Here is a 15945-nt window from a genome sequence, read left to right on the forward strand (position 1 = left end):
GCGGATTCCTACATTTCTCCCTGAAATTTCCCATGTTTCAGCAAGTCCAGAACAGGGTCAAGAACCTGCTTTGTGTCTGCAAGCTCCTCTCCCCCCTAGGCAGGCAATCCACTGACCACACCTGAGAAAACATGTTCTGGAACAGGGGTCAGATCTTTCACAGTAAAGGGCCAAAATATTTCAGACTTTACATTCATATACCATCCATACTGCATATTCTTTAATTTATAAACCTTTAAAAATTAAAAGCAAGTCTTAACTAGTGAACATACAAAAACAAACAGGAGGGTGGGCAGCACATGTAGCTATTTAAATTAACTAAAATTCTCTAAAATTAAAACTCAGTCCCTCCTCTCACCAACCACATTTCAAATACTCAAAAGTCATATGTCATTGGTGGTCTATTGAACATGACAGATAAGAACATTTCCAGCAATGAATGCAGACAGTTCTATGGAAACAGCACTGCTCGCTCTTGAGCCTTGTTAGTTATCCCTTGAGAACTGTAATGTTTTTTGGAAGCTTGTTAAGGAGACATAATCTCAGATCACCTTTGACCTTTGAGAAAGAATGTACAAGATTTCTAAGTGATCTCCCCACACATTAGTTTGAGAAGCACCTTCTAGAAAATTACAAAGCCTATTACAGCAAATGATAAGCTCTAAGAAAAACCTTTCTTAAAAGGCTTTATAAACACTTTTATCCATATAGCTTTTTCTCATCTTGTGTAGCCACTTAAGGTTTTCACAGCACACCTATAAACAAGTTGCTGGAAATAAGTCTGGAAAAATCAGTTTGCTGCACCTGAGAATAAAATTTGTATCTTAAGATAACTTCTAACAGGAATTTCAGTGATTCCTTCCAATCCTCACTGAGCATGTGAAAGAAGACAGACAAAACACAAACATTCACTGATGATGGATGGGTATGGAGTTACCCGAGCTCACTTACAAGCTTAAATAACCACGATAACCTTACTTCACAGCAGCTGTGATTCAACTTCATACCTCAGCAAAACTGCAAATTACCAGACACTGCTGACCACCTAAGCCTCTCCCAAACAGAGACTAAACTGCTAAATCTTGAAATTCCAAAAACCATTTAACATTCTTAGGATAATTAACTAGAACACAAACACTACTGGTATAAATAGATATTCTTAGAGTACATGGATAATATGGTTTATATTATTTGATATATAAATACAATCAGGATGAAGAAAAACTTTAAATATCGGGGTTAAAAAAATGGTTAATATATGTAAAGTTCTTAGGTTTAAAATTGTTGCATATAGAAATAATACACCAACAGCTAAATAATGAAGCAATAATGACGATACCTCTTGACCAGTTAAGAAAAGTAGAAGATCCCCCTCCTCTTCTTCACACATATGAATTTGGATCACTGTTCTAATTGCTGCTTCAAGGTAATCCCTTTCTGGTTCAGGAGTATAAAAGATCTCAACAGGATGTGTACGTCCAGGAATAGTTAAGAGAGGACAGTTATCAAAATAAATCTGGAATTTTCCTGCATCTAGAGTGGCACTCATAACTATAACCTGGGGGGAGAAAAAAGTAAATTATATGAAGTTGCCTTTAAGGATTAGGTAGTCTTTATTAAAAAAAGTTAAGATTTAATATCAATGTATATCAGTTATAAAAAAAGTCTACAAGTCTTCTCACTAATAAATTGTGATTTAAAAAGCAAATTCAGACTGAGCAGCAGTTATTTACATTGAACAAAATTGGAAATAAACCTAACATCAAATAGAGTACAATTTTAACTTCATGAAATAACTTAAAAACCAAAGTTCATAAAGTTACATATTATGTAAAAGTAAAAGACATCATTAATATGCATTATGATTACTGCTCCCATTACTGAAACATGCACACACGAACACTGCACATAGGGAAAAACAAAAAGAATCAATGACACTGATATAAACTTTTTCCCTTCTTCCAAATCACCTTTAATAAACACGACTTCTTTAGAAAGATTCCGGGGAGCGGGGAATTGGTTTCCTTTTTAAAAAAGCCACAACTACGAAAGGCTGTTCAGGTGCAGGGCTGCACGACTGTACAATTATCCTTCTATGTAAATTGTACATTATCTAGCTCATTAAAAATTTACTTAAATAGCCCTGGCTGGTGTAGCTCAGTGGACTGAGCACCAGCCTGTGAACCAAAGGGTTGCCAGTTCAATTCCTGTCAGGGCACATGGTTGGGTTGCTGTGGGTCAGGTCCCGAGTGGGGGGCATGCAAGAGGCAACCACACACTGTTATTTCTCTCCCTCTCTCCTTCCCTTTCCCTAAAAATAAATAAATATAATCTTTAAAAAAAGAAACAAAGAGGAAAAGACTAAAAAAAAATTTACATAAGAAGGCTCCCTCCACAAAACACTCTATTAGTCCTTAATTTCTGCTTTGACTTCTCCCCTAAAACTTCAATAGCTCATAAAGCTTAATTAATAATGGTAGTACTCATATAGTTCTTCAAAAGCATAATTTAATTTTTATAAATACATACCTAGCCATTAAAAAGAGGCCAGATTAGTCAGTTTTAAGTCCTTATCAACAGTTATACTAGTCAACTGGTATGACAGAAGGCAAAAAACTTAGGATAAGCATGTATTATGCTTATGCATGAAAATGTATTTCTAAGAAGTGGATTGTTCTCAGTATAGCTATTCCCACTCACCAGCATTATGAATTATAATGGGTGTATTTATGTTGGGACAAGGACAAAGATTTGATCCTTAGAACCCCCTGTACTTAATATAGGGCAGGGTGAACAGAAGGGCTACAAAACTACTGGATATGTTAGAAATGGAAAAGATCTGCCTTAAAAACACAGTACTCAAAAGTATAAGTAAAGTCTAAAAGACACAGCAGAACAGATTAGAAGAAAAAAAAGCAATGTAGGCAACTTACTGTTTGATTCTCTCACAGTTGATTTTTAAAAAATACTTATTATTGACCAGTATTTGTTTTTTTATATGTACAAATGTTTATGAACGAAGTAAGTGAAAGAAATTACCTCACCTTTAAATCTGATCTCTGTCTTACAACTTCCTTCAGAACACCCATGAGAATATCTGTAGCCAATGTCCTTTCATGAGCCTCATCAAGAATTATCACACCATAACGCTCCAGGAGGGGATCATTCATGGCTTCACGAAGTAACATCCCATCAGTCATGTACCTACATTCACAAAGAATGTGTCGGTCAAGTTTCTTTTAGAGAATTGTAAAACTAAACTTCATGACATAAAAATGAAATGCAAAACATCAGATAAGCCAAAATTTGCCCCAAAGCTCTACCCGAACAAATGTACTACTGTCTTACAATCATTTTCAAAATTAAACTTCAGAGTATATATCAAACACACTATACACATTGCCAATCATAGTCAAATATGATTGCAATATTAAAATGCACCAAGCCTGATACAAAATATAATGATCACATGACTCCACAAATACCAAATAAAGCAAAATTCGACACACACAAATAATCAACCCATAAAACAAATGAACCATTTTAAGTTGCTTTATAACATTACATCACTAAAATGTTACTGAATGCAAACATGCATTTCTTTAAAGCCTTAATAATTCTTTACTTGAGCTACAGCAGGTTCTGGTTCGAAATGGCTAAGAGAGCAGATGGGTTTACAACCCCACTTTCCCCTACCACACCCAATTCAATGAAATGATCATAAAGAAGCACACACACACACACACACACACACACACACACACACACACAAATACATTCATGAAATGAGGAGCAGCATTAGTAATAAAAAAATGTTGACAGAAATATATCAAGAGAAAAGCCATATGACAGCAGCTAGATCAATGAACTCAAGAGAAGGAAACTCAAAAGAAGTTGGCTAATTTGGAATCCAAGCACTTGTTGAAAGGTGGTTTACAGAATGGTTGTATGGGTCAGCCATCTCCTGTCCATTAATTCTGGCTATTACTGTCACTAATACAGAACAACTATCCTTAGTTTGGCACCTGGACAAAACAAAGACTGCCTGAAAACAATGAAGTCACAGCTCATTCCATTAAATACAAAATCCATGATTTTATTTACAGATTTAAAAGCGGTATAAAATCTGAGGTCATCATTTATGACTTCACTATTTTGGCTCTATTTTTCACAAATTAGTCTAACCTAATCCTTCATGGACCAACTTGATATTTTTAGCTGATGCCATCTGTTGGAGCAGTAAATTCAACAAATTCACAGTATACAAGAGAAATAAATCCTCTATTTCACCTGAATACATTTCTGGAATAGACACAGCATTATCTGCAAGACTGTTTTATATTAAGACCATGAAAGAAAAAAATGTGTCAATTAAATTATGACTCAATGCCTTAACGACAAGTGTAGCACAGTGTATGAATCAGCTACATTATAGCCTCTAGTTGCTTTAAAATGTCTTTGATCTATTTGAGGACATTTGGTAATTTCTCCTGCCTTTAGATGTTAGTTAATACTGACAGGAGACAGGCAAACTTTTTGCACATTATCTTAATAGCAAAACATAAGTAGTTTCATCTTCTTGTGAGTCAATCTCCTTAGATTCCACAAAGCTCATTTGCTGCTTTACATGGCAAAAAAGATAAAAGAATTGGTCACTCTTCCAACATTTGTTTAAATACTACCAAATTTACAATCTACTGCTCAGCTTCCTAGCCTACTCATATTAACATGGAATCCTAATGTCATATTTTTAAGGCATTTTAATGAGCTCAATGCATAGTTCCAAAAATGTATATTACTTGATTGAACTAACAATATGTAAAATTAGATCAAGAATTCACAGGCAATGACAACCACCCAACTGCCACCAGTTTGTAAGACCCTTATAGATCGTAAAATGCACACAAATTTCACATGTTAAAAAATGTAAGAAAGTCACAACTGATAAAGGTATCAGACTTTAACTTGAAACCTCCTTAATACAGATCTTAAAAAACCAACCCTTTACTTTGATCTTTTACTTCTTAACATTCACCAAGCTTCAGACGACCACAATATAGAAGCACTCAAAAGGAGGGCAGACTCAAATACTCATTCTTTTATATTTTTCTAAGAGGGGAAATGTTACAAATGGCAGACTGTAAATACTGTAAATTAAGATTAATGAAACTATTATTTGTCTTGCTTTATTAACAACTATGATATTAAATGTACTAGGTTAAATGGTCAACTAAGCCCAAACTCTATTACTCTAGGTTCCAAAGACAGACTGCAGGACACTCCTCTTTATTAAACTGTTCATCACCCAGTGAGATCCAATTCCACGAGAAGCTACAGTTATGCCCTGCATCACCAGTTAATATGAGGACACTGACATTTGTACAACAGAGAGCTTCAGGAAAAAGGACATTGTTTTAACTGGAAGGCCTCTTTTTAAGATAAGCAGTTAACTTTTCCAGCATCTCAAAACCAGTTTAACAGCTTATCAAGACTAGGTATCAGTGTACCAATTCCAATCCTAGGCCCCTCCTACACTAACACTTGTCCCAGAGTCTCAGTTTGTGCACACTTGTGTGTAGATGCCATGACCCCTTTCCTTAAAATAAAAATAAATAAAAATTTTAACCTGACATAGCATAAAAAAGGCAGAATCAGATACTGGTACTCCTATAACTACAGCCTTTTTTCTTTGCCTAAATCAATCTGCACTACATTTTATAGTAGTAATGAAATTATTTACCCAGGCTAAGGGGTGGATCACAAGAATGGGGTGTTACAACAATAAAATTGTGATTATATAATTTTGAAGTTTCAATAATAAAGTATTAAACAAAAATTGCATAAGACAGCCAAAGTCTGTATCTTACCAAGTACCCTCCCTATTATCCAGTGTTTTCCTTTTCTGGGACGAAGACCCACATGCAAGTCATCCACATCACCTGGGAAAAGGAGAAGCATAGCAATCTGCGCTCTATGGATCAAGTTTTCATGTGATTCTGCCCTGGCTGGTGTGGCTCAATAGACTGAGTGCCAGCCTGCGAGCCAAAGGGTCTCCAGTTCAATTCCCAGTCAGGGCACATGCCTGGATTGTGGGCCAGGTCCCCAGTAGGGGGTGCTCGAGAAGCAACCACACACTGATGTTTCCTTCCCTCTTTCTCCCCCCCATATAAACAAATAGTCTTAAAAACAGAAGTTTTCATGTGATTCTGATGCTTGCCAAAGTGTGAGAAGCACTAGTGTGAATTAATCAAGTTAAGCAAGAGGTAGGAAAGGGTAGATTAAGCAAAGCAGATGCCTAAAGCAGCAAAAACATACTTGGAGGAAGTTAAAAAGAGTTCCTATTTCCAAATAAAACAAAAACAAAAATGCTAGAGTGCTGAATAGTATCAACTTAGCTTAACTGCTTTTGCAATGGGCACACACAGATGGCATAGTACAACTAAAAGCCAACAACCAACTCTGACCCCAGTCAACATCACCAACTCCAAGATAAGCAAAGTATGCATGGCAAAACATTATGAACTGCAAACACATTACTGCTTTATAGTTTTGTGTTTACCTATATTTATGTATAATTTTTTTGAAGCATCTCAAGTTGTCTGGTTCCTAAAAACATCATAAATAAAGGAAAAAGATCCACAGAACGGTAAAAAAACGTTTTCCAAAATGAACGCCTTAAAAAATGTTAAAACTATATATAGTATTCATAACTTTAAAAAGTGTCACTGACTACTGTTCAAGTTATGAATGCAACCTCCAATAACTCAGTGTTATGTTATTTGGGGTGGTATGTGTGGGGATGGAGAGAGAAATAGGGGGAGGGGGACGAGGGGAGAAGGGAGCCTTCCTAAATCCCTATCTTGAACCTCACCCCACCTCCAAAAGGCCTGATTAATCAAAGGTGTTTCAAACAAAAACAAAACACTAGAACAGAGGGATTAAGTTATTTTTAAAAAACTTTGGCAGGATGTGATGCACAACCCAATGTTTTAAAAAAGTTGTTAATTAAATACTTGCACAAAATGTTTAAGGTTTCTTCATGGCATGAAGTACTGGTGTGGGCAAAAATAGGTTAATAGTAAAAAATACAATAATTTAATAAATAAATAACACAAGAATAACCTCACATACAACTGCAAACTTCTTTGGCCAACCCCTATATTACAAAGACAGAGCAAACTGGACAAAAACTTAACCTTATATGCCAAATGCTAATTTTGTTTTAGAAGCTTCTACCAATCAGTGAGAGGTAAATATGAACAGTGCAGGGGGTGGGACAACTGTAATAGCATAAAAAGTAAAAAAGTAAAAACAAAAAACAAAAAACAAAAAAAAAGACCAGATAGCAAATCCCATCAATCGATAACATTGTATGTTTCTTTCAAATTTACCTTCTGTTACTGGGATGCATTTTAAGTAGCATCTTACCAATGACTGCCAACCAGGTAGCAATATTTCTAGAAAGCAAGCCTCAGACTCCAAAAAGAAATACAAATGGCTCATAAACAGATGTAGAGATGCTCAATTTCATACGAAAGAAACGCAAATTAAAACCATGATGAGATTCCATTTCTCAATTACAACACTGACAAAGATAAAAGGTCCACAACACAGGGCTGGCAAGGGTATGAAAACATGCCATTTGCTCATTCCTTAGTGGCCAGAGTAGGTAAAATCTCCATGGAGGGCAATCTGGCAACAGCTAATAAAATTCAAACATACCCTTTTACCCTTTCAGTTTCATTTGTTGGAAACTTATTTCAGTTATACACCTGTGCATATGTGAAAAAAGTGTATGTACCAAGTTGTAAGAGGGTACTAAGGGCAGCAGCAATTTTTAATAACAAAACCAGCAAATTTGTGTGTTCATCAATAGAACTAGTTAAATAGTCTATATAGCCATTATAAAGAATGAGGCAATGTTTTTCTAGAACAATCTCAAAATTCGATGTCAGTGAAACCAGCAGCTCTATGTCTTGGAACAGCCCTGCTTTAAACGCTAAAGTTAACTTGTTAGGAAAATCCTATTTTTGAAGTACTATTCCAATATTGTTAGGATCTGATTACCTTTCAAAGTATGGGTGTTATCCTGCCATAACTAAATACGCAAATAAATCAAAACCACGTTTGTAAATAACCCAAAATTGACTCAACATGACCCCCAAAATTCTTAAACATCTGTTTCAAGGAGTACCTATTATAAATGACTGGCATTATTGAATCTGAGTAATTTGATTTATTGCTTTCCCTATTACCTAGGACAGATTTACACATATTTACACATAGAAATTTACATGGAGACAGGAGGAATGAGGATGGAAATAACATACAGTGGTTAAGAACACATTCTTATTCTAAGACAAGCCTAGGTTCAAGTTCCTGTTTTCTTAGTAGTGCCTGACCTCTTGAACAAGTTCAACTTCTCTGATGCCCCGCTTGTAAAATAAGAACTTGGCAGCTAGTGTTTAAGTTAAACAAAACAATGCATATGAAGCACCTAGTACATCAACTCTCTGGCACTTGCAAATTATTTGCTATCAAATTCACAGTGCACTCTTAACTTTCACCTGATAAATTGGGATCATCCTACCCTCTATAAAACATATAGTAGTATAGGCATGTATCTGTTCCTACCAGTTGGATTAATTGTATTTGACATGAAATAATAAAGTCTTAGCACAAAGAGCTGTATACATGTATCCTAAGTTGCATGCTTCACAAAAGCTTGAAAAAGATGCCCCCCCCCCACACACTCACACGCAGGAAGGAACTGTAAAAGAGTGAAAGGTATCTAGAATTCCATATTTCTCAAGACTAAATTCTCCTGAATTCCAGAAAAGCAACACCTGTGTATTTTAAAAGTGTTTGACATTTAAACCCCACCTTAAGTGGATATTTTACTGCATGATGGAACTCCAAAGGGCCCACATTCGGGGAAATGGCATTGGTCCTACATTAATAGTGATAAGTGAATGTATAGGTTTAAAGTTAAAATCAAAGCCACCCACATGAAAATGCCTACACAAACAGGTTGGTATATAGTAATTTCTTCACAGTTAAAATAGATTAAGACTTCTGAAAGAGACTGATCAAAAGAAAGTCTTTTATTCTCCCTACCACATAACATATTATTGCTTATACCTCTGATTAGTAAAATACTTTTTGAATGACAACAGTAAGGAACACAGGAACAAAAAAACTAAAAACAGCTTTCACTTATCAAGAACTATTTTAGAAGACACACTATATATAGTATAATGACTTTAAAAACAGCTCTCTTCACTACTAAATATGGTGAGAATAAATACCCTAACCATCCTTCACAACGTCAACACTATAAAGAGCCTGGTTACCAAAAAAAGGAAACAATTTTTAAACATGCCCAGAGTGAATGCTATTAGACTTTTTCAGTAACTACGGATAAAAACCATCAATTTACCTTCCTTCATCAAAACAAGGCAATTCTTTCCAATATTAATTACTTCAGTATGTCACAGATACAAAAAAAATTGCTCTAAGTATACATGTCACCTTAAAATGGAGTTATTTTCCTCTTTTAAGTGATCTATTTTTGGATTCAAGATGGCTAACACATGTATTTCTCAATTATATAGTCACATGAAGGTATGACAATTTCACAAACCTAATCCATGTGAACACAGCAGCTTAAAAAAGCAAGACATTTTGTAGTTCAATATTAAGATCTCCTCAAGGACAGCTTATGTATAATCCCCTAGCACAATATGAGTTTAGATTACTGTATAATAATCTTAACACCTCTCTGTACAGTCATGCACTGAATAATGATGTTAACAGACAGCATATACTAGTATAACATATAGCCTAGGTGTGTGGCAAGCTACGTTTGTATAAGTCCACTCTGTGATGTTTGCACAGCAACAAAATCATCTACTGACACATTTCTTGGAATGTATCCCTGACTTCGAGTGGTGCTTATAATGGTGGTTAAGAATAAAATTATTTTTTTCTTTCAATTTATGTGTGGTATTTGTTTAAAAAGCTACTAAGTTGTTAGAACATAAATACTTAAGTTGTTAGGACTGAAGTACTAAATAAAAGAAATTCTGAGTTAACTCTTTTGAGCTGGAGTACCACACACACACACATACACACACACACACAAACTACCCAGACAATAAGCATGCTGTAAACCAAGGTAGCATCATTGTAACATCCACTCTATTTAAAACCTAATCAATCTTCCTGTCAAAGTCTCTCCATCTTTCTCAGCTCAGGAAAAAAACAACCTCCAATGCATGTGACACTCAAACTTCCTTCTTAATGCTTCATAGCTTACCTCCCCAACCAAGGCAAAGAGCCAGTGACACCAGCAACAGTCCTTTTATATACTTAATGTTCTTTTCATTGGTAAAGGGATAAACAAAGAATTATACAGGTTCCAGTTCAATTTGATGTATTCTTAGTAAAAACATTACACAGTATCAAGCAACACTAACCTAACTGTAATCATAACAGCATGGTAGCACGATACTGATTACAGTAAGAACAAACTAGTAGATGCAGAGTCACACAGAAGGGTTCCATATGGCACTTCAAATAAACTGGAATCTGAAATGTTTTAATGCATTCCTAATACCAAAAAAAGGGGACAAAAAAAGTCAAATCCTATTTATGGTATGTACCCTCCCATGATTCTTCGCTAAATCATCAGCAGCCAAAGCACACAACTGTATTTCTGTATGCTTCAGTTAGAATAGAAAAAAAAAATATTTTTTTCAAAATACACTGTTCATTCCCCAAATTTTTCAGATTTTGAAAGAAATGCTTCACCATCCTCACAAGAGAATTTACAGAAAGCTAGGATCAATGTATGTTGTTTTATACTTATAAAGACATTGGAACTGTAAACAAAGGGCCTTCTATAACTAATACCTTGCAAGTGCTTAAGTATTAATAGAAGCACAACAGTCATCAAAAATAATAACATATGCAAACTCCAGCTTTCCATGAATTAACAAAAGCCAGTGATTCTAGAGTGATAACAGTAACTTTTCTGATAAGAACTGCTTGAGTGGCGAATAACCACATTTACTCTTTATCCCCAAACCCTTCTAAATAGCCAGTAAAACTGCCTTTACCTAATTTCAGTGCTATACGTGAGTTAGAATGAAACCTACCAAATAACAGATGTTCAATAAATTAGCTTATAATTAACATTTGTACAATTAATGATCTCTAAAATACCAAGGCCTGTTTCCACATCTTACCTCCAACCTGAAAAAGAACTTGCATGTATTCATTCATTTCATAGGGACAAGTACTGTCAAGATTGAATTCAAGTCAAAACCCCAAAATTGTAATTCACTTGTGTTAAAAGGAATTTCCTTAAATTGGTTTTATAACCCCATTCTAATTAACTGGGATACCTGAGTTAACTGGTAATAAAGATCCAGTAATTTCTCAAACTGGCCATTTACCACCACCAGCACCAAGAGTAGCAATGTTGACTTACCACTTGCTGGGTGTCAGGAATTACTCTAAGGGCTGTACACAAATCAACATATGGGATCTCAGAACAACCCCGTGACATAGTTATTAGCTCCATCTTCTGAAAAAGCACTAAGCACAGGGAAGTTTATTAAGGTAGCCAAGATCACAGCTAGTAAGTGGCAGAGTTTGCACGCAACCAGACACTGTGATCCTGGAGTCTGTGTTCTAGCATCTATTTCCCTTTGATGGTCTTCTCAACTTATCTATTTTTAAACAATTGCTGCACTGGAAACCACTCTGGAATCTCAGCATAGGCCTTATGCAGTTGGTGCTTCAAACTTGTTTCCACGAACCCCAAAGAATCTGCTGTGGCAATCCTGCAAAATCCTTCCCTGATGTCAACCTTAAAGGTTCTGTGCCAGCCAGTACCATACTGTAGCAGGTTTGCCCTGGGTTCTTACCTTTGTTAAAGATTTTTTAATTCCTCTCATCTTCTTGCCTAGACTGGCTTTTGGAGATTAAAAAATCCTATTAGTTTCAAATCTATATTATGTAGGGTAGCATTTCTTTGGCTGATTTGTTCAAAATCTCTTTCCCTCAAGCTTTATAAGAGACTTATCATGCCTTGAAATCACCTTGAAACCCAAGAATATTCATTCCTCATTGTCAATTATATAGATTCCAACCAATCTTGTCTTTAAATTTCCTTGATTACCTAGCAGCTTGTCCCGAAGTTATATATGAAAACATGTGTCCTCTGAGAATGCTGTAACATTGTGCTTCATAAACACTGCCCTAGATTGGGCCCTTAGCCTTGTGACATATTCCAAAATTGAAATGAATGTGATATCCAAAAGCAAAAGATTCAGAATAAAAGGCAAATTACGTACACCCTGTCACTGTACCCTCTCCACCAAGAGAAGTTTTAACAAATCAGGGAAAATAAAGCCCTATAAAAAATTCCTACCACTTTCCCACAATTATGCTGAAAAAGTGATAGATCTCACACTGTTATCCCTTTCATTCTCCTCCGATTCTTTTAAAAAAGGGTTCCATGCACAAAGCAAGTATAAATATAAAGACACAGTCTCTGTTCCCAAAGAGTTTATACTCCAACCAGGCAACAGAGAGAGAGACTAACCTGTGACCATCCATACTGTCCAAAAAGCAGCCCTAATATCTCAAGTGATATGAAATAGATCGCTGACTTACACAAATCAGTTGGAAACTTTACATATGCGGACATTGCCTTCTCAAATAAAAAGATTATTTTCCCCTGCAGAAAAAAAAGCTTTAAAAAATGCTGTTCCCTCTACCTAGGAAGATCTACGCCCTGTTAACATAACCTGAAATGTAGCAAACCATTACTTTAAATTCAGGCCTTGACTTAAATTTTCCTTCTCTTCTCCAACCTAAATCAAGTTCTCAAATCATGTTTTCATATAAACTGCAATGTTCTCTTTCAGAAGCCTAATCACAATTTGAAATATTACGCTTTTTATTTTTTTATGGAGATAGGGACGAGATTTACTTTTTACTACTGTACCTAGCACTGCCCAACATACAATAGTACTCAGTTATTATGTGACTAAATGACTAAGCATTACTTGTGTCAAATTACTGGGTTCCCTCAAAATCAAACTAGACCAGTAATTGGGAGGGGGATGGATGACAAAAAGGAACCACCACCCAAAATAACACTGAAATCAGTTATCAAATTAACGATGTCAAAAATTGAGACTCAAGACTATGAACTATTTCATTCCCTAAAGAAAAAAAAAGGATGAATTTACTCCAACTACTAAGCGCTTCTTAAAATCCACTGCAAAAAAAGTGTACCAACCTCTAACTTGAATATAAATACATAAAAATTAATGTAGATATTTTTCTCGGATGAGTTACAAATTTGGCAGCTATCTTTCACTAACAGTTCTTGCTCTTCTTCAGCTACTCGTTGTGTTTTTTGTTCTTCCCCTCCTCCCCATAATTTCCAGGACAGCAGAAAGAAGACTTCAGGCAGAAGATGAGAGCAGGCAAAAACCATTTAGCAGGTGGGAGTTCTGCAAACTAACTTGCCTGAGGGGGACTGGTTAGCTATTTAAGGCTGGTCTAATGGAGTGTGCACTAATTCATGCTAAACCCAATCCTCGGAAAATGACACAATATTAGACCTGTAACCTAAAATTTATGTATAGTGTCCCGAAAAGAATTGAAGAAACTATCTTTGGACGCTTTATCTGTATTGTATAGAGAGATGTTTTAACTAATGTAGCTAAAGTACTCTCAAGTAAGCTTATTTAAATAGTATCTATCTTCAACAATGACTAAAGGCCCTTGGGCAGGAACTTCACAAGTTAGTCTTCTTTACCACCTTCCCATGGTGAAAAACTAAAGACATCTGGCTACACAATGGACACATAGACATTTGAAGTCTATATATAAAAACAGTTAATGGAAAATATCAATAGTTGTCTGATGTATTCACTCTTCCTAGCCAATTAATTATGTAGCTAATCCTCAGTTAAGGCTTTAATTCTTTTTAACATCTATGTTCTCAAAATAAGAGTTGATGTGATGATACAAAATACAGGGTCCAGCACAAACAGCATTCATTTTTTGTTACAATATCATAAGCATGCAATTCTGTAACAATGTCAAACTTAAGCATACCATATGACATTTTAGGTGAAATGTTAAATTAAAGCTGTAAATTGTTACACCCATATTATTACCCTACCAACCACACTCAAGCAGGCATAACTTATATTGGACCCTGTATATATCTAGGCTTTCACATAACACTTTTTGAAAAAGGATTTTATTTACTTATTTTTAGGGGGGAGGGAGAAACATCAATGTGCTGTTGCCTCATACAACCTTCTTTTCAATGGAGCATCCCCGTTAGAACTATCACGAGCCCAGTACTATTAAATAGGATTTATCACTTAAAGATGATTCTAGGTTAGATCTAAGTCTTCAGAAGATTCTAGAAGAAATCCCAAAACCCTTACTCTGTTTGGAATAAATTTAGTTACAGCCTCTGGAAACCATTTCATTAAAAAATTTTTTTGAAAAAATAATGGAGGAGAACTTCCAGTCTGGTAAAGGAAATAGACTTCCAGGAAGTCTAGGAAGCCCAGAGTCTCCCAAAGATGGACCCAAAGAAGCATACACCAAGGCACACCATAAATTACATTACCCAAGATGAAAGATAAGGAGAGAATCTTAAAAGCAGCAAGAGAAAAGGAGATAGTCACCTACAAAAGAGTTCCCATAAGACTATCAGCTGATTTCTCAAAAGAAATCTTACAGGCAAGAAGGGGCTGGAAAGTATTCAAAGCCATGAAAAGGCAAAAAGACCTACATCAAAGATTACTCTATCCAGCAAAGCTATCATTTAGAGTGGAAGGGCAAATAAAGTGATTCCCGGATAAAGTCAAGTTAAAAGAGTTCAGCATCACCAAGCCCTTATTATATGAAACGTTAAAGGGACTTATCTAAGAAAAAGATGACCAAAAATTCTAACACTAAAATGACAACAAACTTACAACCATCAACAGCTGATGCTAAAAAAACAAAAGTAAACTAGGCAAACAACTAGAAGAGGAACAGAATCACAGAAATGGACATCATGTATGGAGGGTTATCAGCAGGAAGGGGAAGGGGGGAGAGAATGAGAAGCATAATTGGTAGGTACAAAATAGACAGGGGGAGGTTAAGAATAGTATAGGAAATGGGAAAGCCAAAGAACTTGTATGTATGACCCATGGATGTGAACTAAGAGGCAGGGAATGCTGGTGGGAGGAGGAGGTACAGAGCGGAGGGAAATAAAGGGGAGAGAAAAAAATGAGACAACTGTAATGGTATAATCAATAAAAAAATTAAAATTTTTTAAAAAATGTAATGCCAAAAATACCTTCATTTTGAGTTATCGAATCTTACCTGTTACTCCCTAGTAACTGAACCCAAATCCTTCACAAGCACATCTTTTGACAGCCTACCACTCCCTATCACACACAGTCCCACTACTGCATAAAACTTGCTCATTGTCCAGTTTTCCAAATTCTCTTCTCCCTGATCAACTGTGGCTTACCAAGAGAAGTTCAATGCACACTGAATCAAATGTCAGAGTACTATTTCTCCTAAACATGAATAAAAACTGCCCCTTGTTATCTTCTAGTCCTTGATAGTATTGCATTTTAAAGTAATATGAAACCACAAGCTATGATTTTAAGTAATTCTTTTGTCAATTATACTGTAATTACAACCAATGTGATTATCAATAAACTAAAAAATGTATCCAATGAAGAGTACACTTTAAGCCAAAAACATGCCTGAAGCAAACACAAGTTCAACTGCTATTAAAAATGATACTGAATTCATTCATCTGAAGTTCTAATAAAATGAAATATATATCAAAGAAACTAGAAAATAATGACATACAGCCTGAAGAATAACTGAATATGTATTTTG

The 15945-nt window shown here is 35.5% G+C and overlaps 1 protein-coding gene across 1 annotated transcript in view; it reads right to left on the reverse strand.

Moving 5' to 3' along the window:
- The window catches only part of DHX15 (DEAH-box helicase 15), a 54117-nt gene that overhangs the window by 24639 nt on the left and 13533 nt on the right, over window positions 1–15945 (reverse strand). The window contains exons 4-5 of the mRNA XM_045834209.1: window positions 3045–3204; window positions 1340–1558 (exon numbers count right to left, since the gene is read on the reverse strand). Of these exons, the coding sequence (XP_045690165.1) occupies window positions 1340–1558; window positions 3045–3204 (379 nt within the window). The remainder of the gene's footprint in view (window positions 1–1339; window positions 1559–3044; window positions 3205–15945) is intronic.

The sequence above is a fragment of the Phyllostomus hastatus genome, unplaced genomic scaffold, assembly GCF_019186645.2.
Source record: "Phyllostomus hastatus isolate PE091 unplaced genomic scaffold, TTU_PhHast_1.1 phas_contig_196, whole genome shotgun sequence".
Lineage (NCBI taxonomy): Eukaryota > Metazoa > Chordata > Mammalia > Chiroptera > Phyllostomidae > Phyllostomus > Phyllostomus hastatus.